Source organism: Palaemon carinicauda, chromosome 3 (genome assembly GCF_036898095.1).
Source record: "Palaemon carinicauda isolate YSFRI2023 chromosome 3, ASM3689809v2, whole genome shotgun sequence".
Classification (NCBI taxonomy): domain Eukaryota; kingdom Metazoa; phylum Arthropoda; class Malacostraca; order Decapoda; family Palaemonidae; genus Palaemon; species Palaemon carinicauda.
In genome coordinates, this window is record NC_090727.1 from 174,190,973 (window position 1) to 174,217,972 (window position 27,000).

The 27,000-nt window shown below is 42.6% G+C and overlaps 1 protein-coding gene across 1 annotated transcript in view; it reads right to left on the reverse strand.

Moving 5' to 3' along the window:
• LOC137638786 (rab3 GTPase-activating protein non-catalytic subunit-like) overlaps positions 1-27,000 on the reverse strand; it is a 157,921-nt gene that overhangs the window by 54,045 nt on the left and 76,876 nt on the right. Inside the window, exons 11-15 of the mRNA XM_068371154.1 lie at positions 19,539-19,707; positions 16,901-17,035; positions 16,423-16,652; positions 9,344-9,504; positions 8,877-8,975 (exon numbers count right to left, since the gene is read on the reverse strand). Coding sequence (XP_068227255.1) covers positions 8,877-8,975; positions 9,344-9,504; positions 16,423-16,652; positions 16,901-17,035; positions 19,539-19,707 — 794 coding nt within the window. The remainder of the gene's footprint in view (positions 1-8,876; positions 8,976-9,343; positions 9,505-16,422; positions 16,653-16,900; positions 17,036-19,538; positions 19,708-27,000) is intronic.

Here is a 27,000-nt window from a genome sequence, read left to right on the forward strand (position 1 = left end):
AAAACACAAGAATTTCTTAATTGATTCTGACACAAGAATGAAGAGAAAACAAATCTTTAGTACATTCAAAGTTGATGGGTTTCCATGCCTTCTATATTTCAGAACCAAGTTATTTTATGTAAGCTTAGTACCTTCTACTATCTTGAAAGCAATATTTTATTGATTGAAATAGTCTAAACAAATAGCAAATTTTAAATGATTTGTTATTTTTTCCCTTAAAAATAAAAGAGTATTTCCAGAACAAGCTAAAAATGGTAATTGAAACTTGGTAATAAGGTAGTTTATTATGAAAATATGCCAACAATAATTAAGTTAAAATGTTATTTTCATTAGTAAAATAAATTTTTGAATATACTTACCCGATAATCATGTAGCTGTCAACTCTGTTGCCGACAGAAATCTACGGTCGGGATACGCCAGCGATCGCTATACAGGTGGGGGTGAACACCACAGCGCCATCTGTGGTCAGGTACTCCAGTACTTCTTGTCAACACCACCTCAATTTTTTCCTCGGTCCACTGGTTCTCTATGGGGAGGAAGGGTGGGTCAATTAAATCATGATTATCGGGTAAGTATATTCAAAAATTTATTTTACTAATGAAAATAACATTTTTCAATATTAATCTTACCCGATAATCATGTAGCTGATTCACACCCAGGGTGGTGGGTGGAGACCAGCATACATGTTAACAAAGAAGCTAAGTATCCCGTATTTTATTTTATTAGTTATTCAAAAATAACATAAAATAAATAAGTACCTGGTAAGGAAGACGACTTGAACCATTACTCTGCCTTTATTAAGTACGTCTTTCTTACTGAGCGTAGCGGTCCTCTTAGGATGCTGAACGACTCTTAGGTGCTGAAGTATAAAGGGCTGCAACCCATACTAAAGGACCTCATCACAACCTTTAACCTCGGCGCTTCTCAAGAAAGAATTGACCACCCGCCAAATCAACAAGGATGTGGAAGGCTTCTTAGCCGACCGTACAACCCATAAAAAGTATTCAAGAGAAAGGTTAAAAAGGTTATGGGATTATGGGAATGTAGTGGCTGAGCCCCCGCCTACTACTGCATTCGTTGCTACGAATGGTCCCAGGGTGTAGCAGTTCTCGTAAAGAGACTGGACATCTTTGAGATAGAATGATGCGAACACTGACTTGCTTCTCCAATAGGTTGCATCCATAACACTCTGCAGAGAACGGTTCTGTTTGAGGGCCACTGAAGTAGCCACAGCTCTCACTTCATGTGTCCTTACCTTCAGCAAAGCAAGGTCTTCTTCCTTCAGATGAGAATGTGCTTCCCTAATCAGGAGCCTGAATAGGTAAGAAACTGAGTTCTTAGACCTTGGAAGAGAAGGCTTCTTGATAGCACACCATAAGGCTTCTGATTGTCCTCGTAAAGGTTATGACCTTTTTAGATAGTACCTAAGAGCTCTAACTGGGCAAAGTACTCTCTCCAGTTCGTCCCCCACCAAGTTGGACAGGCTTGGGATCTCGAACGACTTAGGCCAAGGACGTGAAGGAAGCTCGTTTTAGCAAAAAACCGAGCTGCAAGGAACATGTAGCCGTTTCAGATGTGAAAACTATGTTCCTGCTGAAGGCGTGGATCTCACTTACTCTTTTAGCTGTTGTCAAGCACACGAGGAAAAGAGTTTTTAATGTGAGGTCCTTAAAAGAGGCTGATTGGAGAGGTTCAAATCTTGATGACATAAGGAACCTTAGGACCACGTCTAGATTCCAGCCTGGAGTGGACAACCGACGTTCCTTTGAGGTCTTAAAAGACCTAAGGAGGTCCTGTAGATCTTTGTTGGTGGAAAGATCCAAGCCTCTGTGGCGGAAAACCGCTGCCAACATACTTCTGTAACCCTTAATCGTAGGAGCTGAAAGGGATCTTACGTTCCTTAGATGTAACAGGAAGTCAGCAATCTGGGTTACAGTGGTACTGGATGAGGAAACTGCATTGGCCTTGTACCAGCTTCGGAAGACTTCCCCTTTAGACTGATAGACTCTGAGAGTGGATGTCCTCCTTGCTCTGGCAATCGCTCTGGCTGCCTCCTTCGAAAAGCCCCTAGCTCTTGAGAGTCTTTCGAAAGTCTGAAGGCAGTCAGACGAAGAGCGTGGAGGTTTGGGTGTACCTTCTTTACGTGAGGTAGACGTAGAAGGTCCACTCCTAGAGGAAGAGTCCTGGGGATGTCGACCAGTCATTGCAGTACCTCTATGAACCATTCTCTCGCGGGCCAGAGCGGAGCCAACCAACGTCAGCCGTGTCCCTTTGCGAGAGGCGAACTTCTGAAGTACCCTGTTGACAATCTTGAACGGCGGGAATGCATACAGGTCGAGATGGGACCAATCCAGCAGAAAAGCATCCACGTGAACTGCTGCCGGGTCTGGAATCGGAGAACAATACAACGGGAGCCTCTAGGTTATCGAGGTAGCGAACAGATCTATGGTTGGCTGACCCCACAGGGCCCAAAGTCTGCTGCAAACATTCTTGTGAAGGGTCCACTCTGTGGGGATGACCTGACCCTTCCGGCTAAGGCGATCTGCCATGACATTCATATCGCCCTGAATGAACCTCGTTACCAGCGTGAGCTTTCGATCTTTTAACCAGATGAGGAGGTCCCTTGCGATCTAGAACAACTTCCACGAATGAGTCCCTCCCTGCTTGGAGATGTAAGCCAAGGCTGTGGTGTTGTCAGAGTCCACCTCCACCACCTTGTTAAGCTGGAGGGACTTGAAGTTTATCAAGGCCAGATGAACCGCCAACAGCTCCTTGCAATAGATGTGAAGTGTCCTTAGCTCCTGATTCCATGTTCCCGAGCATTCCTGTCCGTCCAAAGTCGCACCCCAGCCCGTGTCTGATGCGTCAGAGAAGAGACGGCGGTCGGGTTTCTGAACAGCCAAAGGTAGACTTCCTTGAGAAGAAAGCTGTTCTTTCACCACGTGAGAGTAGACCTCCTCTCTTCGGAAACAGGAACTGAGATCGTCTCTAGCGTCATGTCCTTTATCCAGTGAGCCGCTAGATGATACTGAAGGGGGGGAGGTGGGGTCTCCCTAACTCGATGAACAGGGCCAGCGATGAAAGTGTCCCTGTTAGACTCATCCACTACCTGACTGAGCATCGGTTCCTTCTCAGTATGCTCTGGATGCAATCTAGGGCTTAGTATATCTTTGGGGCCAACGGAAAAGCCCGAAAAGCTCGACTCTGAAGATCCATACCCAGGTAGACAATGGTCTGGGATGGGACGAGCTGGGACTCCTCAAAATTGACCAGGAGGCCCAGTTCCTTGGTCAGATCCATAGTCCATCTGAGAATCTCCAGACAGCGACGACTTGTGGGAGCTCTTAAAAGCTAGTCGTCTGACGGAGCCGGACACAAGATCATGGTACTGCTGCACAGTCTGTGAACTGTCAACCATGGGGAAGCGAGGAAGTACAGTGACAACCCGAAGCTGTCTAGACTGTCTGGGTCGTACAGACAACTCCTTATCGGGTTGCTGAGGTTGCCGCACTGCGTCACAACAAGACACTTCTGCTGGTTGTTGAACGTCTTCCCAGTGACACACTGACTCCGTAAACAAAAAAACCTCTAACAAGGACTAAGCTTGGACTGCATGTCTTGCAACACAGCTCAAGGTCTATGGGAGCAGGTGTGGTAACAGACGGGGTTAGCGACTGAAGTGGAACCATTACCCTCCCTGGAAGCATGCTATGCTTAAATAAAAGTCCATAGGAGGCTAAGCAGCTAAAGGCTCCTCTCCAAATGACAGAGTCCTCAAGGGAAAATCAGAAGGAGGGAGAATAGCACTTTCTCATCTACAGGAACCATATCCGAGAAAAGCTAAGTTCTCTCAGTGAGGGTTTTACTGGTGCAAAAGCAGCAGACTAGAAGGCAACGTTATGAAACTGCTTGACAGTCTAGTGAGTTGGCAACAACCAAAGATGTGTGACTGAGAAGCATGCGGTAAGGTATGCAGAGCATGCTGTATGCAGAGCATGCTGTATGTAGAGCATGCTGTAAGGTAAGCAGAGCATGTTGCATGGCGTGCGGCTTATGCTGCATGGGATGAGGCTCATGCTGCATGGGATGAGGCTCATGCTGCATGGTATGAGACTCATGCTGCATGGGATGAGGCTCAAGCTGCAAGGGATGAGGCTTATGCCGCATGCGTTGAGGAGGATGCCGCATAGTATGAGGCTCCTGCCTCATGGGTTGAGGCGGTTGCCGCATAGCATGAGGCTCCTGCCTCATGGTTTGAGGAGGATGCCGCATAGCATGAGGCTCCTCATAAGCATGAGGCTGCCTCATGGGTAGAGGAGGATGTCGCATAGCATGAGGCTCCTGCCTCATGGGTTGAGGAGGATGCCGCATAGCATGAGGCTCCTGCCTCATGGTTTGAGGAGGATGCCGCATAGCATGAGGCTCCTGTGAGGTTCCTGCCTCAAGAGTTGCGTCTGCCTCAAGGGTTGAGGAGGTAGCTGCGCAGAGAGAGGCTCATGCTGTGAAGAATGCGGTTGCTGCATGCGTTGAGGCGGCTGCCTCATAGCATGAGGTTCCTCAAGAGTTGAGGCTCTTGCCTCAAGAGTTGAGGTTCTTGCCTCAAGAGTGGAGGTGGCTGCCGCAAGAGTTGAGGTTGCTGCCTCAAGGATGGAAGAGGTTGCTGCATAGCGCTGGTATCTGGCAACTCCCAATGCGGCAGCTCACGCGTGGAGGTAGGTTGAGGAACCTCAACATCATACGTCTGGCAGGGTGGACTGCACAGAGGTGGAGTTGAGGTTGCTGCCTCGAGGATGGTGGAGGTTGTCGCACCGCAAGAGGTAGCTGCCTCGAGGATGGAGGAGGTAGTCGCAACGCATGAGGCTCCTACCTCAAGGGTAGAGGAGGTTGCTGCAAAGCATAAGGCTCCTGCCTCAAGTGTTGAGGAGGTTGCCGCGTGGCAAGAGGCTCCTGCCTCAAGGAAAGTGGAGGTTGCTGCACAGAGCTGGTATCTGGCAACTCCCAATGCGGCAGCTCACGCATGGAGGTAGCTTGAGGAACCTCAACATCATACGTCTGGCAGGCTGGACTGCGTAGAGGTGGAGGAGCGCTCGCAGGAGGAGGTGTGTTAACCTTCTCTGCCTGAAACTCCTGCATCAACACCGCAAGCTGAGACTGCATTGTCAGCAGCATAGACCACTAGAGTTTAAGAAAGACAACAACAAACGGAGCTACTGTCCGTTGAAACTGAGGGTCTAAAACAGCTGGTGCGGCAACAGACGGAGTTACTGTCTGTTGCGATACCACCTTGCCTCTCTGGGAGGTGTGCAGTTGTCGTACTGCAGCAAGTCCGAACTGACCCAGTGCTAATGGCACCACCTAGGAGTTGGACTTGCGCGGAAGGGACAGACTTGCACTTAAAAGCTGCAAGATTTGGTCCATGGTTTCTGCGAGAAACCTCTTCCGCAGACGAGGAATAAATGGGCTCTCTCGTCTTTGTGTGGGTGGGGTGATCACGTCGGCTACGTGAGTTGGTTACACCCGAAACCACGGAGGGAAACGTCTGTTCGTCGATCAAGGCCTGCTGAACCCATAAGTCCTTCGACATTACTTCTCCCCTGGGCTTGGGAGCTTGTAAGAGGTCCCAGACTAGGCGAACAACTGGCACGAACAGACGAACCCTCGAACGCAACACTGTAACACTTTGCGCTTATCACTTTATCACTTTTGATTTTCTGTTTGCACTTATTTCACTGAACTCGAAACTTTAAGTGGTTTGTACCTGAAACACGCAATTCTATCCTTCATTAAAAGTTAGTAATTGCGAAAACAGTATTACAATGTAACAGAAAAACATAATGAAAGATAAATAATTCAGTGGCTGGAAAAGAGACTAAACACTAGATCAAATAAACTACGTTTAAAATCTCTCACCGCATAAAGTCTGGGAACAAGAATAAAACTCTAGAAACGTTTACCTTCTTCCCCTAAAGAGACTAGGGAGAAGAGCAAAAACGATAACAACGTTACCCGCTTGAACGAAACGTTTATCCTCCTCTCTCTCCCTCCGTCTCTATCTCTCTCTCTCTCTCTCTCTTGACTTAGCACCTGAGAGAAGAGCCCAATTATATACATCGTTAAAACATATTATTGTTAAAGGAAAAAAAAAAAAAACTGAAAGGTTTCCCAAATAAAAAGTTCCTTTATTAGAATTAAAACCATTTAAGCTAAGAAAGAATGAACAAAACGCTAGAATCGGTTTACTCTTACTGCAACGTGACACCGTGATAGACTCTCTCTCTATCGTAACGATAGAGCGCAAGTTGAACGTTTTGAACGTCAACAACTGCAGAGACAAAACAAAACGTTAGTTCAACTTTGAAAACAGTACAAGACTATCAAAGAAATTCTTTCAAAAACATTAAAATAGCATAATATGTTAACAGGTAAAAACGAAATGACGGGGTCAATGTTAATTAACTTCGGTTCCAAGAAAAGACCGCCTACTATTAGGAAAGGTCGAATATAAACAAATATAAAAATTAATTTTAATAAGTTTATAATAAAAGGAAGTTAATCAAAGAGGCCTATAAAAGGCGGAGAGATATAAAATAAATCTATAACTTTGTTAAGCAAAATTAAGAGAGTCTATACTCTCTTCGACACCAACACTTCCGTCTAAGGGAAGGGTCGGCCATTTAAAAGTGAAAGAGAGTTCATACTCTCTTCGTACCAAAATTAAATCAAAAATTAAATCAAATTAATTCCAAAAACTTGCTAAGCTAATGATATAGCTTCCTGAATAGCGAAGGCTAAACTCTAGAGCAAATACATCACCAAATCGTGAGCAATAACTCCAGAATCAACAGCGTATCCATGTAGGTCTAGCCGGAGGCACGACAGAGGAAAAATTGAGGTGGTGTTGACAAGAAGTACTGGAGTACCTGACCACAGATGGCGCTGTGGTGTTCACCCCCACCTGTATAGCGATCGCTGGCGTATCCCGACCGTAGATTTCTGTCGGCAACAGAGTTGACAGCTACATGATTATCGGGTAAGATTAATATTGAAAAAATGGTTTTATTACATTTATGTAAATAAATATAAATATCTCAGATCTATGTTCTGTGCTTCTTACGGTGACCTTTGCCAACTGAACAACACTCTGGTTATCTGGATTCAGTCCGTTATATCCAAAATCCGTTATAACAGTGTCCGTTGGAAGGAGGTTATGTTTTCGTATGTTTGTCTGTTTGTGAAGAACTTCCTAGCCACAATTTTATTCATAGAGTAGTGAAACTTCCAGGGATTAATTGTTATGTTGAGACATGGAAGTGGTTCAATTTTGAAAGTCCTAGGTCAAACATCAAGGTCAAGCAAAAGGTCGACCAAATTAATCCTAACTTTAACCCTAAGTTCACACAGACTTCAAGTATGACTACGGTCTAAATTGATTATGGGAAAGGCAAGCCGGTTTTGAAAAATAAGCTGCTATGGCGGAGGTCTGCACTCTCAGAGTGCTTTTCTAGTTAGTATATATACGGTAGTGATTCTATATATTCTAACAGACTGAAGCAGGCTCTATATTGAAGTTACATGTTTGTATCTAATTGACTATTGTATCAATTAGCCATGTATATTACATGTGTTTTGTAGATGTGGGTATGGGATGTTATAGTACTACAATAATTCCTTTGCTATTGCAAGTATTCCGTTCTAGCCCCCCCTCTTCCCATGCCTATTGGTACTAATCTTACTGGTCTAGAGAGAGAGAGAGAGAGAGAGAGAGAGAGAGAGAGAGAGAGAGAGAGAGAGAGAGAGAGAGAGAGAGAATTGGTTATACACAAAGCAAATAGGGCTGAAATGGCAGAAAGGTAATTTTTTGTTGAACCAGGTAAAATATTGAACTCCTTGATATTGACGACAGAAAAGTCTTTCTACGAGCAAAATAATCAGGGACCTTCTACCCCTATATATTTCTATGATAACTGAACAGACTACCAGTACATTTTTTTCCAAGAAATGTACCTGGTCGATCATTTTAGTGTGTGGTGAAGCAGCCACTTGTAAATCTCCACAAAATCAATAATAAAATACAGTAGAGAAAACAAATAACACTTTCCTATGATATCATCCCTATGGTAACATTGTTGATCACTAAAATTAAAAGGCTCACCATCTGACCTTGAAGAGTAAGCATAGGTAAAAACTACATTTACCTATAGCATATGATTGCAGATGAGGATAGTGCCTTGTTGTACACCACATAATATCTGATTTTCAAAGTATGCATCTCAGACCTCTCATGATGCATCCAACAACAGAAAATTTGAGGAGGAGAGATTAGAAAAACTCTACCACGATACACCTGTTGTCAAAATACCAAGTAGGTATTCATTACTATCTGAAGTGGGTGCACATACACTAAACAACCCACGATTTGCTTCTCTTGCAACTGTCAAGTGAGGTGATCATCAGAGGAGGTGCCCTTGCAACACAGATTCTCTCCAAAGATGACGGGTAACTTTGAACTAATGTTTCAGCTGAGAAGACTGTTCCCATCACACAGGAACTGGTCTGTTTATAACTGAACTTACTGATATGAGACTACTGTATCAGTATGTTCAGATCCTCAGGTTCTGCTTGGTTTGAGATTGACTTCTTCAATCTCTATCCATATGGTAAGATTGATATAAGAAAAAAGAAAAAGCAAAGTCAAACGTCCAAAAATACATCCAAAGATGCATCATGAGAGGACCTAAGATGAGAAAGCAAGTGAACACTTGAACACACAAGTGGACACCTGCAGAGTTGTATGAATTGTCTGAAGCATAACCTTAAACTGCTGTTGTGCATCAAGTTGTTTGTAATTTGTCCAGGAAAATAAAAATATAACTGACCTTTTTTGTGCTAGAAGACTTATTGAAGTCAGGATGCTGAAATGTTAAAAGCACTGTCTTGGTCTCCTCTGGAGACAGTACTAATAATTTTGAAAGATCCTGAAAAGAATTAGTAAATAAAATTAAGATTGGTCAGATATTATGGAGTACAGTACTTATATAGTACTGTAAATTATCTCATGCAAACAATTGATGTTAAATGATGGACATCTAAGCATAACCACTTAACTTACTTTTTCTTATAAGCTACGTCTTAAAGAAGTGCAAATTTTCTTTATAATTCAGTTTAAGAATCTAAAAATTCCTTGTTTTTTTTTTTTTTCAATAACCATTACTTGTCCTATACATCTAATAGTATGGGATACTTTCAATCTTACAGCCCTTAATAATAAGCATTCATTACTTGATTCTTACAATGAATCTTTTCTTATCTATATAAAAGATTTTGGGAAGAAAAATAAAATTACCAAAACTATAGTTTCATCATCTGGATCAGGGGAAGCTTCTCGGACACTATGAAGCTTAGTAAGAACTGTGTAGAGTGAGAGTAGCTGTTTCAAACGCAGAAGTTGCTGACCCAGAAGACGACTCTCATGATCTTGAGTTTGGATGGCATCATCAGAAATAGCTGAAATAGAAATAAATTTTCAAAAACTTATTAAAGAATTTAGTTGCACCAGTTAGTTGATAAAAATTTTAATATTTAGAAAACCAAATCTAAACCTTTATAAAAATGATATTTTAATTATAAAATAAATTTTTGAATATACTTACCCGGTGAATATATAATAGCTGCAACTCTGTTGCTCGACAGACACATACAATAAAAACTCGCCAGCGATCGCTATACAGGTTGCGGGTGTGCCCACCAGCGCCAACTGTCGGCCAGATACCACTCTCGATGTAAACAAAGACTCAATTTCTTCTCATCCCACTGCGTCTCTATTGGGGAGGAAGGGAGGGTCGTTTAATTTATATATTCACCGGGTAAGTATATTCAAAAATTTATTTTATAATTAAAATATTTTTAAATATTTAACTTAGCCGGTGAATATATAATAGCTGAATCACACCCAAGGAGGTGGGTAGAGACCAGAGTTAAATATGTTTACATCGTATAAGCTAAGAGTTTTTTATTTCATTTTGGCAGTTATCAATATAACAAAACCAAAATAAATAGGTACCTGGTAAGGAAGTCGACTTAGACGATTACCCTGCTTTGTAAGTACGTCTTCCTTACGGAGCCCAGCGATCCTCTTAGGATGCTGACAGACCCCCAGGAGCTGAAGTATCAAGGGCTGCAACCCATACAACAGGACCTCATCAAACCCCTAATCTGGGCGCTCTCAAGAAATGACTTTGACCACCCGCCAAATCAACCAGGATGCGAAAGGCTTCTTAGCCTTCCGGACAACCCATAAAAACAACATTAAAACATTTCAAGAGACAGATTAAAAGGGTATGGAATTAGGGAATTGTAGTGGTTGAGCCCTCACCCACTACTGCACTCGCTGCTACGAATGGTCCCAGTGTGTAGCAGTTCTCGTAAAGAGACTGGACATCTTTCAAGTAAAATGACGCGAACACTGACTTGCTTCTCCAATAGGTTGCGTCCATGATACTTTGCAGAGATCTATTTTGCTTAAAGGCCACGGAAGTTGCTACAGCTCTAACCTCGTGCGTCTTAACCTTAAGCAAAGATCGGTCTTCCTCACTCAAGTGTGAATGAGCTTCTCGTATTAACAATCTGATAAAATATGACAAAGCATTCTTTGACATAGGCAAGGATGGTTTCTTAACCGAACACCATAACGTTTCAGATTGGCCTCGTAAAGGTTTAGTACGAGCTAAGTAGAAATTAAGAGCTCTAACAGGGCATAAGACTCTTTCTAGTTCATTGCCTACGATCTCCGATAAGCTAGGAATATCGAAAGATTTAGGCCAAGGACGAGAAGGTAGCTCATTTTTGGCTAGGAAACCAAGTTGCAGAGAACAAGTAGCTTTTTCTGACGAAAACCCGATGTTCTTGCTGAAGGCATGAAGCTCACTGACTCTTTTAGCCGAGGCTAAGCATACCAGGAAAAGAGTCTTAAGAGTGAGATCTTTCAGGGAGGCTGACTGTAAAGGCTCAAACCTGTCTGACATGAGGAATCTTAGGACCACGTCTAAATTCCACCCAGGAGTAGCCAAACGACGCTCCTTAGAGGTCTCGAAAGACTTAAGGAGGTCTTGCAGATCTTTATTGTTGGAAAGATCTAAGCCTCTATGCCGGAAGACCGAGGCCAACATGCTTCTGTAGCCCTTGATAGTAGGAGCTGAAAGGGATCGTACTTTTCTCAGGTATAAGAGAAAATCAGCTATTTGGGCTACAGAGGTACTGGTCGAGGATACGGAAACTGACTTGCACCAGTCTCGGAAGACTTCCCACTTCGATTGGTAGACTCTAATGGTAGACGCTCTCCTTGCTCTAGCAATCGCACTGGCTGCCTCCTTCGAAAAGCCTCTAGCTCTCGAGAGTCTTTCGATAGTCTGAAGGCAGTCAGACGAAGAGCGTGGAGGCTTTGGTGTACCTTCTTTACGTGTGGTTGACGTAGAAGGTCTACTCTTAGAGGAAGACTTCTGGGAACGTCTACTAGCCATCGAAGTACCTCGGTGAACCATTCTCTCGCGGGCCAGAGGGGAGCAACTAACGTCAACCTTGTCCCTTCGTGAGAGGCGAATTTCTGCAGTACCTTGTTGACAATCTTGAATGGTGGGAATGCGTAAAGATCTAGATGTGACCAATCTAGGAGGAAGGCATCTATATGTATTGCTGCTGGGTCCGGGACTGGAGAGCAATAGATTGGAAGCCTCTTGGTCAGCGAGGTTGCAAAGAGATCTATGGTGGGTTGACCCCAAGTCGTCCAAAGTCTCTTGCACACATCCTTGTGGAGGGTCCATTCGGTTGGAATTACTTGACCTTTCCGACTGAGACAATCTGCTAGGACGTTCAAGTCGCCCTGGATGAACCTCGTTACTAGGGAGATGCCTCGATCTTTTGACCAGATGAGCAGGTCCCTTGCGATCTCGTACAAAGTCAGTGAGTGGGTACCTCCCTGTTTGGAAATGTACGCCAAGGCCGTGGTGTTGTCCGAGTTTACCTCCACCACCTTGCCTCGAAGGAGATTCTCGAAGCTTATCAAGGCCAGATGAACCGCCAAAAGCTCCTTGCTGTTGATATGCATGCTCCTCTGACTCGAGTTCCACAGACCTGAGCATTCCTGACCGTCCAGCGTCGCGCCCCAGCCCAAGTCCGATGCGTCCGAGAAGAGAACGTGGTTGGGTATCTGAACTGCCAGGGGAAGACCCTCTCGTAGGCTGATATTGTCCTTCCACCAAGTCAGACAAGACTTTATCTTTTCGGAAATCGGGATCGAGACCGCCTCTAGCGTCTTGTCCTTTTTCCAGTGAAAAGCCAGATGGAATTGAAGAGGACGGAGGTGTAGCCTTCCTAGCGAGACAAATTGCTCCAGGGATGACAGCGTCCCTACCAGACTCATCCACAGCCTGACTGAGCAGCGTTCTTTCTTCAGCATCTTCTGGATGGAGAGCAGGGCTTGATCTATTCTGGGGGCCGACGGAAAAGCCCGAAAAACTTGACTGTGAATCTCCATCCCTAAATACAGAATAGTTTGGGATGGGACCAGCTGTGACTTTTCCAAATTGACTAGGAGTCCCAATTCCTTGGTCAGATCTAGAGTCCAATTGAGATTCTTCAGACAGCGATGACTGGAAGAGGCTCTGAGAAGCCAGTCGTCCAAGTACAGGGAGGCTCTGATCTCCGATAGCTCGAAACTGGTACCCCACATTCCTGTAAACAAACCTCAGAAACGGTTGGGAATCCGGGTGTATAGGAATGTGGAAGTATGCCTCCTGAAGGTCGAGAGAGACCATCCAGTCGCCTTCCATAAATGCTGTCAAGACAGCCTGGTAGACTTCATCGTGAAGTTTGTCTTGACAATGAATACATTGAGCGCACTTGCCTCTTACGTACTCCTGCAGTGAACATGGCTGCCAAATCATGGAGCCATCCCTGAGGGACTTGTCCCTGCAGAGAACGTGGCTGTCAGATCATTGGAGCCATCCCTGAAAGCCTTGTTTATGCATGACATAATTGTACAGCAAAACTTCAAAGGCTCGAAAACAGCTGTGAAGTTGACCTGTAAAATCTAGGAGCGTCTCCTGGCCAGGCGCCAGGGAGAGTCTACGAGATTTGAGAAGTCTATCTGGAACTCCCAAGCCGAGAACTTCTCTCGTGTCATATCAGACTCTCGCTCTATAAGCCAGTTTAAAAGAAGGGAAAGCAAAGGCTGTATCCCCCAAACTCCTCCTGGTGATAAACCAGTCGCCTAGCAAACGTAAAGCTCTCTAGGAGAGCGAGAGAGCACTAGCTTATAAAACAACGGCTTCGAAGTAGCTAGGCCTAGTGTAAGCTCTGACGTTTAGGCGAACGAGGAGCAGCAGTTACAAAAAGATCCGGACAAAGATCCTTAAAAATCAGCATGATTTATTTAAAGTCCATAGAGGGCTAAGCAGCTTTAGGCTCCTCTCCGTCTGACAGAGTCCTCAAGGGAATATCAGTAGGAGGGGGAACAGCAACTTCCTCATCTAAAGGAACCTTGTCCGAAAATAGCTGAGTCTCAAGCAAGGGAGAGACCTACCGTGGTGGCAATGCTTTACAAGCAGAGTCCACACGCACTGGTGCATTAGTAGCGGACCAGGACGCAACATCATGTAACTGCTTGACAGTCTGTGAACTGTCAACAACAACAGGTGCGAGAGACCAGGACGCAACGTCATGTAACTGCTTGACAGTCTGTGAACTGTCAACAACAGGTGCGTGAGGACGCACAGCGTCCACTCGAGACTGCTTTGACCACCTAGACTGAGCAGTCAAAACAACTCTAGAATGCGGAGGTTGACGCACAGCGTCAAAACAAGTCAACTCCGATTGTTAGCGAACGTCCTGAACGTCAACAGGAGCATCAGCAAGTGGCCTAACGTCCAAATGTGGCTGAAAATCCACACGAGACCGCATCGAGTGTGGTTCTAAACAACCTGACTGACGTGACTTAGCTACGCCAACGTCAACAGGACGCACAAAGGAACGTTAGGTTGGCTGAAAGCCAGGATCTCGATGAGATAAACGGCTAGGCTCAACGGACTAATCGGCAGAATAGTCTTCCATAAGGGAGGCAAGCTTATTCTGCATGTCTTGCCGTACAACCCATTTAGGATCAACGGAAAAGGTTGCGGTAAGAGACGAGGGTAACGTCTGTGACCGCAAAACCTTGCCAACAAAAAGACTCTCGGAGTCTGTGTTACGCTTTTGTTAGGCGGCGAGCAGTCTTCCGATGACTGCATAGGGTCAGAGCTGTCCTAATGGCTACAACCAGGACGCTGGACCTGTCCTGAAAGGACTGACTTTCGCTTAAGGGCCTCGAAACCTTGTTTCAGGTTTCTTATGCGAAAAGCCTTCGGATGACGAGGAGAAAAACGTCTCTCTCGCCTTATGGTAGGGGTGATCTTGGTAAGATACACCCAATACCATAGAGGGAACGTCTGTTCGCTGATCAAGGCCTCTCGAACCCATAAGTCGTACGACATTACTTCTCCCCTGGGCTTGGGAGCTTGCAAGAGGTCCCGGACTAGGCGAACGACAGGCACGAACAGACGAACCCTCGGTCGCAACACTGATAACACTTTGCGCAATATCACTTTATCACTACGATTTTCTGTTTAGCACTTATTTCACTGAAATCGAAACTTTTACTGATTTCTACCTGAAGCACGCAATTCTAACCTCATCAAAAGGTAGTAATAGCGAAATCAGTCGTATAATGCAAGCACATTAATACCAGCAAAAAACAGTAAACATATTTTAAGATAAAAAATTCAGTGGATGGGGAAGAGACTAAACACTAGTTCATTCAAAACTACGTTTTCAATCTCTCACCGTACATTGCCTGGGGACGAGAATAAAAAACTAAAAACGTTTTATCCTTTCTCCCCGTACAGAGACTAGGGACGAGAGTAACTCGAGAACAACGTTACCCGCTTGAACGGAACGTTTTCTCCCCTCTCTCTCCCTCCGTCTCTATCTCTCTCTCTCTCTCTCTTGATTACGCACCTAAGAGAAGAGCCCACTTACGTTTCGTCAAAAAAACATGTTATTTGACCAAAGGAAAAAAAAAAAAAACTGAAAGGTTTTTCAATTAAAAAGTTCCTTTAAAATATAATTTAAAACATTTAAGCTTTGAAAGAAGAATGAACAAAACGTCAGAATCGATTTACTCTTTCTGCAAAGTGAAACCGTGATACTCTCTCTCTCTATCGTAACGATAGAGCGCAAACTGCGTAGCATAAATAAACTAAACGTTAGTTCATCTTTGAAACAGTACGAAGACTATTCAAAGAAAATCTTTCATAAAATATCTATTAAAAAATATTCATTTAAAAAGTTTTAAATCATTAGCTCTTTAAAAGCTATTTACGATTGAAAGTGCTCAACGTTGTTTAACTTCAGTTTCCAAGTTAGGACCGCCTACTCTCAGGAAGGTCGCATATAAACAAATCATTAAAATTTATTTTTATGTTTATTATAAATGGAAAGTTAATCGAAGAGGCCTAATAAAGGCGGTGAGATATAAAATATATAGAGGAAAATCTATAATAAATTTATAACGTGATAAGATAATTGCTAAAAGCCTAAACACACTTCTGTCTAAGGGAAGGGTCGGCCATTTAAAAGTCAAAGAAAGTCCATACTCTCTTTGTCATCAAAAAATTAAATCTATCCAAAAACGAGTTCAAGATTTAAGATGAAGATAAAACACCTGCACTGCGAAAGCTCAAACCAAATTAAAGTACTTCACCAAATATGATGGGAAAAACTCCAGGTTCTACAGCGAGTAAAAGTACGTCTTGTCGACACGTCGACAGAGAAGAAATTGAGTCTTTGTTTACATCGAGAGTGGTATCTGGCCGACAGTTGGCGCTGGTGGGCACACCCGCAACCTGTATAGCGATCGCTGGCGAGTTTTTATTGTATGTGTCTGTCGAGCAACAGAGTTGCAGCTATTATATATTCACCGGCTAAGTTAAATATTTAAAATTATTTTTTTGGAAAAAAAAAAAAAGTAAATTTTGGCAATACTAAAGTTCTGAAGGTAAAGAGGTAGGAGTTAGAATTCAACCTTCTTCATGTTTAACACTGAATCAAAGTCATATCAAAATCCTGAGTAGACATCAAATGGTCAGTCTTGCTAGTATTTATATTATCATTAAGTAGTTTAACTAGCTGACTAAATCAAAATCTCCAGAAACTAAGCAACAGAGGAATTGTAAAAAGAAAACATGAATCTAGCAAATTTACAGAAGAATAAATATTTAAATATAAACTAGAATAATTCAATTGGTTTCTGATGGTCTTTCAGGGAATAGGGTATGAAAAACTACTGCTTATCCATAAATGAAAAATACTACAATGGTAAAGTATCCTGCTTACCATTCTCCTCGCTGATATTGTAAAGTGGTAGAAAGTACTCCAAAACAGCCTGTAGTAGAGTAGTAGTAAGGTGTTGGGACATAACAAAAGTCATTATGGCTTGTCTCCGTACTCCTAGTGTCTTTATCTCGCACACTGTGGCCATGATTTCTTCTTCATTCCCACTCTTCAGCTGAGACTTGAGTGTCTTGACCAGGTGAAGATCTCGGGCACGTTTACTAGTTTTACCCCTATGTGAACAGAATTAGGACATTGCCAAAAGATGAATTTTTATAATGCTAACAAACATTTTAAAAATTTCTATTTAAAAAACTTTTAGTTTTATATTCATAAATTCTCACATCCTATACATGAAAGATCTTACATAATATCATTTATACGGATTCATTTAAAAACTAAATCTGAATTATACAACACCAATAATAATATTATACTGTACATTTCTCTTGAACTAAGGAAAATATTCCAAAACACTCACCCTAAAGCTAGATGGAAAGGAATAGAAACTTCACTAATGGTCCCATCATGAGTAACAAAAATCACAGGAAAAACTTTACAACGAACACCTCGCACACTATTTACACCGAGTAGCGTGTGTGGGGTGTAAATAAGCCTAGGGAATACCATAAAACATCATTAGTATTGGCAATAAGGTTAATTCCATAAAATTTCAAAAGGATATTCAATATACCATATTTTAAAATTAATTTGTATTTTTCTTAGCTATAAAAAATCCCACGTTCTTTTAAAATAGGGATATGTCTTCAGCAGTGCTAGAAAAGGCTACTGAATTGTTAACAAGATAGTTGGTTGACAGTAGGTAATGCAAGTGGAAGCCCCACCCACTTGCCTGTCACAGAATAGCCCCTTTTGTCCTTTGGCCTAGAACTGAGAGGGGTATCTGAGGTGGGAAATTTAATTTTAAGAAAGATTTGTATAGCGAGGTAAAATAAAAAGTACTTTTAAAACTTATTTATTACTAAATTTATACAATGCTTTTGTCCTTTAAAATAGTGAGAATCACCCATTGATAGGATAAAGTCCCCCAAAACCAAATTGGATGGAAGGCTCTTTTCTTTCCTGGACATACCATCCTTCCTGATCTTATACAGGACTGAGGGAGGTGACAACAACCTCTAACAACTAATCATAAGTATACAGAGGATGTTAAAGACATGGCATTCTACCTCTTTTAATGACTTATGCCAGACATGTTACTTTAGGCAGGATGTATATCAAGTCCCATGAAGGACCTGGCAGTGCTACACAACTACTAAGGAGCCACTTCAGGACCTAAGGAAAATAGCTCCAAGGGTCTGTGGGTAACATCTGTTAGGTACAGATGGGCAAAGTGGGTTCGACACCTTCCGACTAACCTTCAATTCCGTATAAGCCGACAGGTACACAGGAAGGCCACTGATAGGGCTAGGCTTGAGAGTTCTTACATTTGCAAGCTAACAGCCTCACAAGCCAGATGGAAGTATGTGGACACTTCCTTCTTGTTCCTGCTGGAGTTAACGAGAAGGCTGCGACACTCCCACACATGGCAGCGAGTCCTCTTCAAGTAGCACTGCAGTGCCCAGACGTAACACCTGGCCACTTTATGTCAACTTAGACGGAGAGATAGGATCAAGAAGGTCCTAAACTCATTCGGGGTCTTGCCAAAAAGTCTGTGAGATAACGGAGACGACAGAACCCCATACCTCAAAGGTTTGGCATCATGAAGAGCCTGAAACTCTTAACTACTGTGCTGGTAATCTTCTGATGATTATTATTATTATTATTATTATTATTATTATTATTATTATTATTATTATTATTAGCCAAGCCACAACCCCAGTTGAAAAAGTAGGATGCTATAAGCCCAGAGGCTCCAACAGGGAAAACAGCCCAGTGAGGAAAGGAAAAAAAGGAAAATAGAATATTTTAAGAAGAGTAACAACATCAAAACAAATATCTCCTATATAAACTACAAAAACTTGAACAAAACAAGCAGAAGAAAAATGATATAGAATAGTGTGCTTGAGTATACACAGGCTATGGTACTATCCAAGACTAGAGAACAATGGTTTGATTTTGGAGTGTACTTCTCCTAGAAGAGCTGCTTACCATAGCTAAAGAGTCTCTTCTACCCTTACCAAGAGGAAAGTGACCACTGAACAATTAGTGCAGTAACCCCTTGGGTGAAAAAGAATTGTTTGGTAATCTGTGTTGTCAGGTGAATGAGGACAGAGGAGAATATGTAAAGAATAGGCCAGACTATTCAGTGTGGATGTGTGTAGGCAAAGGGAAAATGAACCGTAACCAGAGAGAAGGATCCAATGTAGTATCTGGCCCGTCAAAAGACCCCATAACTCTCTACCGGTAGTATCTCAACGGGTGGCTCGTGCCCTGGCCAACCTACTATCTCTGCTAATGCAGAGGAGATACTCTTGAGGAAAAGATCCTTATGATGCCCTGCTCAGGTAAGTAGTAGGCATGAGAGCCGGTGCCTGGGGATAAGGACCATCTCACCCCAGGACCTTCTGAACATGGACTGATCTCCCAAGAGGGGGATCCAAATCAGACTGAGGAACCTCTTCATCTCCGATTCTCTTATTGAAGCAGAGAAGAGAAATAGTCTTACAGGAAAGACCTTATGATGCCCTCTCAGGTTAGCAAAAGAAGTGTGCATCAGAGCCCTAAGATAAGCACCATCCCACTCTGGGAACTAAGGCCCAAGGTAGGTAAGACAGCTTGAAATTCCCTCTGGGTATGGCTTGTTCCCCCAAGATGGGACCTAAAATTCTTCAGGCAAGGTATGTGAGGAAGGCTCTGAACTGCTGAAAAGTTCTCTTTGCTTGCTATGGCTACAGATAAATGGGGCTATTCTGTGACAGATGGGTGGACAGGGTTTCCCCCTTGTGTCACCTGTCAATAACCAACTATTTTGTTCAAGATTCAATGGCTGTTTCAATGCTGCTGTAGACATATCCCTCATTCAAAAGTAAGCCAAGGTTTGTATATGCTTAGGAACAAAATGAGATTTGTCACTTAATTTTTTGTTAAGGCATTCTAAACTTTTATACTATGAGTAAACAAAACTAAACACAACACTATACACTCGATATCCTTACTTAGAATACTTTGGCACATTGAAAGCAGCTACTCTTGGACCTTGCTGAGGAGTCCAAACTTCTAATAAGCCTCGTCGTGGTGCATAGATAAGAAGAAACGATACCCGTCGTTTTGATCCTCCCCACTCGCTCTCCAAGTCTAGCCATCCACAATCTGCATCTCGATAGCCTTTGATTAAGCAATGAAAGAAAACAATTGCATCAAATACTTGCCTTTATATCCAAGTACAGTAGTTTATAAGAATTCTTATTAACAAATGAAATACTGTATCATGATATTAATCAAAGTGTAATAAAAATCACGACCTCACAATGGCTGTAATAAGATCAACACACATCTTATGAGAGTTTACTGTTCTAAATGAGGAACAAAATTTAGGATTAGCAGTCAAGAACTTATTTCTTACGACCATGTAAACTACTGTAATACTCTTGGTAAGTCACCATTCAAAAGTAAATTTTTCCTATATTATAGGAATGAAATATTCCTTGTAATTCTGTACCGTAGGTTTAGATACATGGGAAAGATACTTTTATTGAAAACACCGAGACACATTGTGATTAATCTATAATGATCTGGATTTACACAAGACTCATCTAACTACATAATGTAGCTAAGTAAGCAAAGCCAGTTAATCGATGGGACTGGTTAGAGGATTTTTAAAATACAATAATAGTTTTGTAATTAAATGTTTGCATTTTGTTTACAAAAACTAAATAAAAGATAGTCAAGTGAACATTAATCAAAATCCACAAACACAATCATCCGCAACATATCATAAACTGTAAACTCCGCACTTTGAAGAATCTAAACAACATTAATTTAATTCAAGACCAAGCACTATATGATGGTAACTAAAAGACAAGAAAAATTATTTTATAGAAATTTCCATCACATAAAATAATTCAAGATGTGGAAACTTTTGACAAGTATGCTGGGACTACTCACAGCAAGGAAGTCTGTCCAACTGTCTAATACCTAGCACTGTAATTGTCCAGTGGTTACTTTCCCCTTGGTAAGGGTAGAAGAGACTCTTTCGCAATGGTAAGCAGCTCTTCTAGAAGGACACTCCAAAATCAAACCAATGTTCTCTAGTCTTGGGCAGTGCAATAGCCTCTGTACCATGGTCTTCCACTGTCTTGGGGTAGAGTTCTCTTGCTTTAAGTTACACTGTTCTATCTTAGTTCTCTTCCTCTTTTCAGACGTTTTTATAGTATATGTATATTATACAAGATTATTTTGATATTATTATTAAAATACTTTATTTTAATTGTTCATTACTTCCATAATTTATTTATTTTCTTATTTCCTTTGCTCACTGACCTATTTTTCCCCGTTGGAGCCCTTACACTTATAGTACAGTGATACCTCGGTAGTCGAACGACTCTATACTCGAACAATTCGGAGTTCGACCAAAATTTTCGAGAAATTTTTGCTGCGGTGCTCGACCAAAAATTCGGTACTCGACCAGCCGAACACGTGACGACCGCATGGGCTTTGTGATGATCGCGCCATCTCGGCCACTCTCGCTTGTTCGGGAAGCATCAGTTCTCTCGAGAGCGTCACTCAGACAACGCGCGATCAGCATTCGTTGTGATTTAGTGATTTTCAGTGCTTTTAATTGCTTTTTTAGCTTTCATAATGAGTCCCAAGAAAGTAATGAGTGTTAAGGGGAAGGAGAAGAGGAAAACAGTGCGAACAACGATCGAGTTGAAGAAGGAAATTATAGCGAAATATGAGAATGGTGTACGAGTGTCCGATTTAGCGGTAGAATACGGAATGGCGAAGTCGACCATTTCTACGTTTTTAAAGCATAAAGAAATGATTAAGAAGGCGAATGTTGCAACGGGAGTTACGGCGGTAACTAAGCAAAGGCCACAAGTGATTGAGGAGATGGAAAAGTTGCTTTTAATATTTATTAAAGAAAAACAGTTGGCCGGGGAAAGTGTTAGTGAAGCGTTCATTTGTGAAAAAGCGTTGCATATCTATGAAGAATTAGTGAAGAAAAGTCCGAGTACCAGTGAAAGTGATTCATTTACATTTAAAGCGAGCAGGGGTTGGTTTGAAAAGTTTCGTAATAGAACAGGTATTCATCGTGTTACTAGGCATGGGGAGGCAGCTAGTTCGGATCAAATTGCAGCCGATAAATACGTGGGGGAATTCGATCGGTACATAAATGAACAAAATTTGATCGCACAACAAGTCTTTAATTGTGATGAGACTGGGTTATTTTGGAAGAAAATGCCAGCCAATACGTACATTACCAAGGACGAGACGAAGATGCCAGGTCACAAGCCAATGAAAGATAGGCTAACATTGTTGCTGTGTGCAAATGCAAGTGGCGATTGCAAGATCAAACCCTTGTTAGTGTACCACTCGGACAACCCCCGGGTGTTCAAACGAAATAATATTTGTAAAAGTGCACTACCAGTTATGTGGCGCTCGAACACTAAATCTTGGGTCACAAGACAATTCTTTACTGAGTGGATAAACGAAGTGTTTGCCCCCCAGGTTAAGGCTTACCTCATTGAAAAGAGCTTGCCAATGAAATGTCTTCTGGTTATGGACAATGCTCCTGCACATCCTCCAGGTCTCGAGGATGACTTGAAAGAAGAATACAGCTTTATCAAAATCAAATTCTTGCCCCCCAATACTACTCCCATACTCCAGCCCATGGACCAACAGGTCATTTCAAACTTCAAAAAACTCTATACCAAGGCCCTTTTCAGAAAGTGTTTTGAAGTGACCAGTGACACGAAGTTGACCCTAAAGGAATTCTGGAAGGAACACTTCAGCATCCTCAACTCTGTTAACATGATTGACCAAGCTTGGCGAGGTGTGACCTATAGGACATTGAACTCTGCCTGGCGTAAGCTGTGGCCATCATGTGTCACAGAGAGGGAGTTTGAAGGTTTCCAACCAGAGGCGGGTCCAAGCACTGCTACCCCTGTAATTTCTGATGACACTGATGTCGTTGAGGAAATTGTTGTCATGGGCAGGAGTTTGGGGCTTGAGGTCGACAAGGATGATATTGATGAGCTTGTAGAAAGCCATTCTACCGAGTTGACTGTGGAGGAATTGTTGCACCTGCAACAACAACAGCAGCAGGATCTGATTGTGGAGCAGGAATCTTCAGAAGAGGATGAGGTAAGGGAGGATGTTCCAAGTTCTCTCATCAATGAAATTTGTTCCAAGTGGGCAGATGTGCAGGCTTTTGCTGAAAAATACCACCCAGAAATTGCAGTAGCAAACCGGGCAGTGCATATGTTTAATGATAGTGTCATGTATCATTTTCGAAGAATACTGCAGAGGAGGAAGAAACAATTAACAATAGACCAGTTTTTCACAAAAGAAAAGAAAGCTGCTACATCAAAGCCTGTTTCTCCTCCAAAGAAGAGACAAAGAAGAGAAGAAACCCCTGAAATAGATCTGCCCACCCTTTCATTGGAGAGAGAAACAACTCCTGAAGGAGAACTACCCCGCCACATCATGGAAGGGGACTCTCCTTCCAAGCAGTAACCTCCCCCTTCCATCCTCTCCACATCCATCCCTGTATGCCATCGAACCGCTGCTCAAAGGTATGTTCACTACAGTACAGAAAATGGTTTAAAATTGTTTTATTTTAGTACAGTAAATGGTTTAAAATTGTTTTATAGGATTTTCTGACCAATTTCATACACATTTAGATAATTATTGTTGTTTAGGTACACGTTTTATTAATATTTTGGGCCTGTTCGAGTGCTTGGGAACGGAATAGAATATATACCATTATTTCTTATGGGGAAAAAAAATTCGGTACTCGAACAAATCGGAGGTCGAACACGGATCTCGAACGGATTATGGTCGAGTACCGAGGTATCACTGTATTTTGCTTTTCCATTTAGGGCTGTAGCTTAGCTAGTAGTAATAATAATAATAATAAATAATAATAATTATAATAAGGAAGAGAATTGCAAGTAGAATTAATATACATTAAATTACTGTAATCACTCACCACATCACGATTCGCTTATTTCTCCCTCAGTATATCACAGAATTATAAATCTATCATATCTAAATCTATATCACAGATTTCTCCTAATATCAAGTTTCTCAGGGCAGATAATTCATTTTTCAGATTTTTTTTAAATAGTCATCTTTGGACCCAAAAAATAATAAATGAAATTACAGTAATACAGTATATACATGTGTAACTTCCGATCTTATATGCAGTATTGTGTGACTGACAAATTTTCACCCGTAAAAATTACTTTATCACATATCCAGTTAACCATGAGTTCCTTTTTTGAGACAAAATTATAATAACCTAACATCAAATATGCCACTTCTTCATTCCAACTTCTAGTTCAATACATTAAAAAAGCAAAGACAGCGATAAAAGTATCATTAGTAAGGCATACAGCTATAAACAACTGAACAAAAAACAGCTGTTCTGTTATGAACAACTAATTCAGATAACAACAGCTGTTTACTTGCATTTCAACTTTCATACAATAGTAAACAATTACCGTAGTTGTTAAAAATGTTATTTTCATTAGTAAAATAAATTTTTGAATATACTTACCCGATAATCATGTAGCTGTCAACTCCGTTGCCCGACAGAATTCTACGGAAGGGATACGCCAGCGATCGCTATACAAGAGGGGGGTGTACTCACAAGCGCCACCTGTGGCCAGGTACTGCAGTACTTCTTGTTGACACCACTTCAATTTTTCCTCGGTCCACTGGTTCTATGGGGAGGAAGGGTGGGTCAATTAAATCATGATTATCGGGTAAGTATATTCAAAAATTTATTTTACTAATGAAAATAACATTTTTCAATATTAAACTTACCCGATAATCATGTAGCTGATTCACACCCAGGGAGGTGGGTGAAAACCAGTGTACATGTATATCAAGAAGCTAAGTATCCCGTATTTCATATTATCAGTTATTCAAAATAACAATGAAATTACAAGTACCTGGTAAGGAAGTCGACTTGAGCCATTACTCTGCCTTAAATAAGTTCGTCTTCCTTACTGAGCGCAGCGTTCCTCTTAGGAGGCTGAACAACTCTAAGGTGCTGAAGTATCAAGGGCTGCAACCCATACTAAAGGACCTCATCACAACCTTTAACCTCGGCGCTTCTCAAGAAAGAATTGACCACCCGCCAAATCAACAAGGATGTGGAAGGCTTCTTAGCCGACCGTACAACCCATAAAAAGTATTCAAGAGAAAGGTTAAAAGGTTATGGGATTATGGGAATGTAGTGGCTGAGCCCTCGCCTACTACTGCATTCGTTGCTACGAATGGTCCCAGGGTGTAGCAGTACTCGTAAAGAGACTGGACATCTTTGAGATAGAATGATGCGAACACTGACTTGCTTCTCCAATAGGTTGCATCCATAACACTCTGCAGAGAATGGCTCTGTTTGAAGGCCACTGAAGTAGCCACAGCTCCCACTTCATGTGTCCTTACCTTCAGCAAAGCAAGGTCTTCTTCCTTCAGATGAGAATGTGCTTCTCTAATCAGAAGCCTGAATAGTAAGAAACTGAGTTCTTAGAACTTGGAAAAGAAGGTTTCTTGATAGCACACCATAAGGCTTCTGATTGTCCTCGTAAAGGTTAAGACCTTTTTAGATAGTACCTAAGAGCTCTAACTGGGCAAAGTACTCTCTCCAGTTCATTCCCCACCAAGTTGGACAGGCTTGGGATCTCGAACGACTTAGGCCAAGGACGTGAAGGAAGCTCGTTTAGCAAAAACCGAGCTGCAAGGAACATGTAGCCGTTTCAGATGTGAAAACAATGATCCTGCTGAAGGTGTGGATCTCACTTACTCTTTTAGCTGTTGTCAAGCACACGAGGAAAAGAGTTTTTAATGTGAGGTCCTAAAAAGAGGCTGATTGGAGAGGTTCAAATCTTGATGACATAAGGAACCTTAGGACCACGTCTAGATTCCAGCCTGGAGTGGACAACCGACATTCCTTTGAGGTCTCAAAAGACCTAGGGAGGTCCTGTAGATCTTTGTTGGTGGAAAGATCCAAGCCTCTGTGGCGGAAAACCGCTGCCAACATACTTCTGTAACCCTTGATCGTAGGAGCTGAAAGGGATCTTACTTTCCTTAGATATAACAGGAAGTCAGCAATCTGGGTTACAGTGGTACTGGTTGAGGAAACTGCATTGGTCTTGTACCAGCTACGGAAGACTTCCCCTTGAGACTGACAGATTCTGAGAGTGGATGTTCTCCTTGCTTTGGCAATCGCTCTGGCTGCCTCCTTCGAAAAGCCCCTAGCTCTTGAGAGTCTTTCGAAAGTCTGAAGGCAGTCAGACGAAGAGCGTGGAGGTTTGGGTGTACCTTCTTTACGTGAGGTAGACGTAGAAGGTTCACTCCTAGAGGAAGAGCCCTGGGAATGTCGACCAGCCATTGCAGTACCTCTAAGAACCATTCTCTCGCGGGCCAGAGCGGAGCCAACCAACGTCAGCCGTGTCCCTTTGCGAGAGGAGAACTTCTGAAGTACCCTGTTGACAATCTTGAACGGCGGGAATGCATACAGGTCGAGATGGAACCAATCCAGCAGAAAAGCATCCACGTGAACTGCTGCTGGGTCTGGAATCGGAGAACAATACAACAGGAGTCTCTAGGTTATCGAGGTAGCGAACAGATCTATGGTTGGCTGACCCCACAGGGCCCAAAGTCTGCTGCAAACATTCTTGTGAAGGGTCCACTCTGTGGGGATGACCTGACCCTTCCGGCTGAGGTGATCTGCCATGACATTCATACCGCCCTGAATGAACCTCGTTACCAGCGTGAGCTTTCGATCTTTAGACCAGATGAGGAGGTCCCTTGCGATCTAGAACAACTTCACGAAAGAGTCCCTCCCTGCTTGAAGATGTAAGCCAGGGCTGTGGTGTTGTCAGAGTCCACCTCCACCACTTTGTTAAGCTGGAGGGACTTGAAGTTTATCAAGGCCAGAAGAACCGCCAACAACTCCTTGCAATTGATGTGAAGTGTCCTTTGTTCCTGATTCCATGTTCCCGAGCATTCCTGTCCGTCCAAAGTCGCACCCCAGCCCGTGTCTGATGCGTCCGAGAGGAGAAGGCGGTCGGGTTTCTGAACAGCCAAAGGTAGACTTCCTTGAGAAGAAAGCTGTTCTTACACCACGCGAGAGAAGACCTCCTCTCTTCGGAAACAGGAACTGAGACCGTCTCTAGCGTCATGTCCTTTATCCAGTGAGCAGCTAGATGATACTGAAGGGGGGGAGGTGGAGTCTCCCTAACACGATGAACAGGGCCAGCGATGAAAGTGTCCCTGTTAGACTCATCCACTACCTGACTGAGCATCGGTTCCTTCTCAGCATGCTCTGGATGCATTCTAGGGCTTGGAAGATCCTTGGGGCCGACGGAAAAGCCCGAAAAGCTCGACTCTGAAGATCCATACCCAGGGAGACAATGGTCTGGGATGGGACGAGCTGAGACTCCTCAA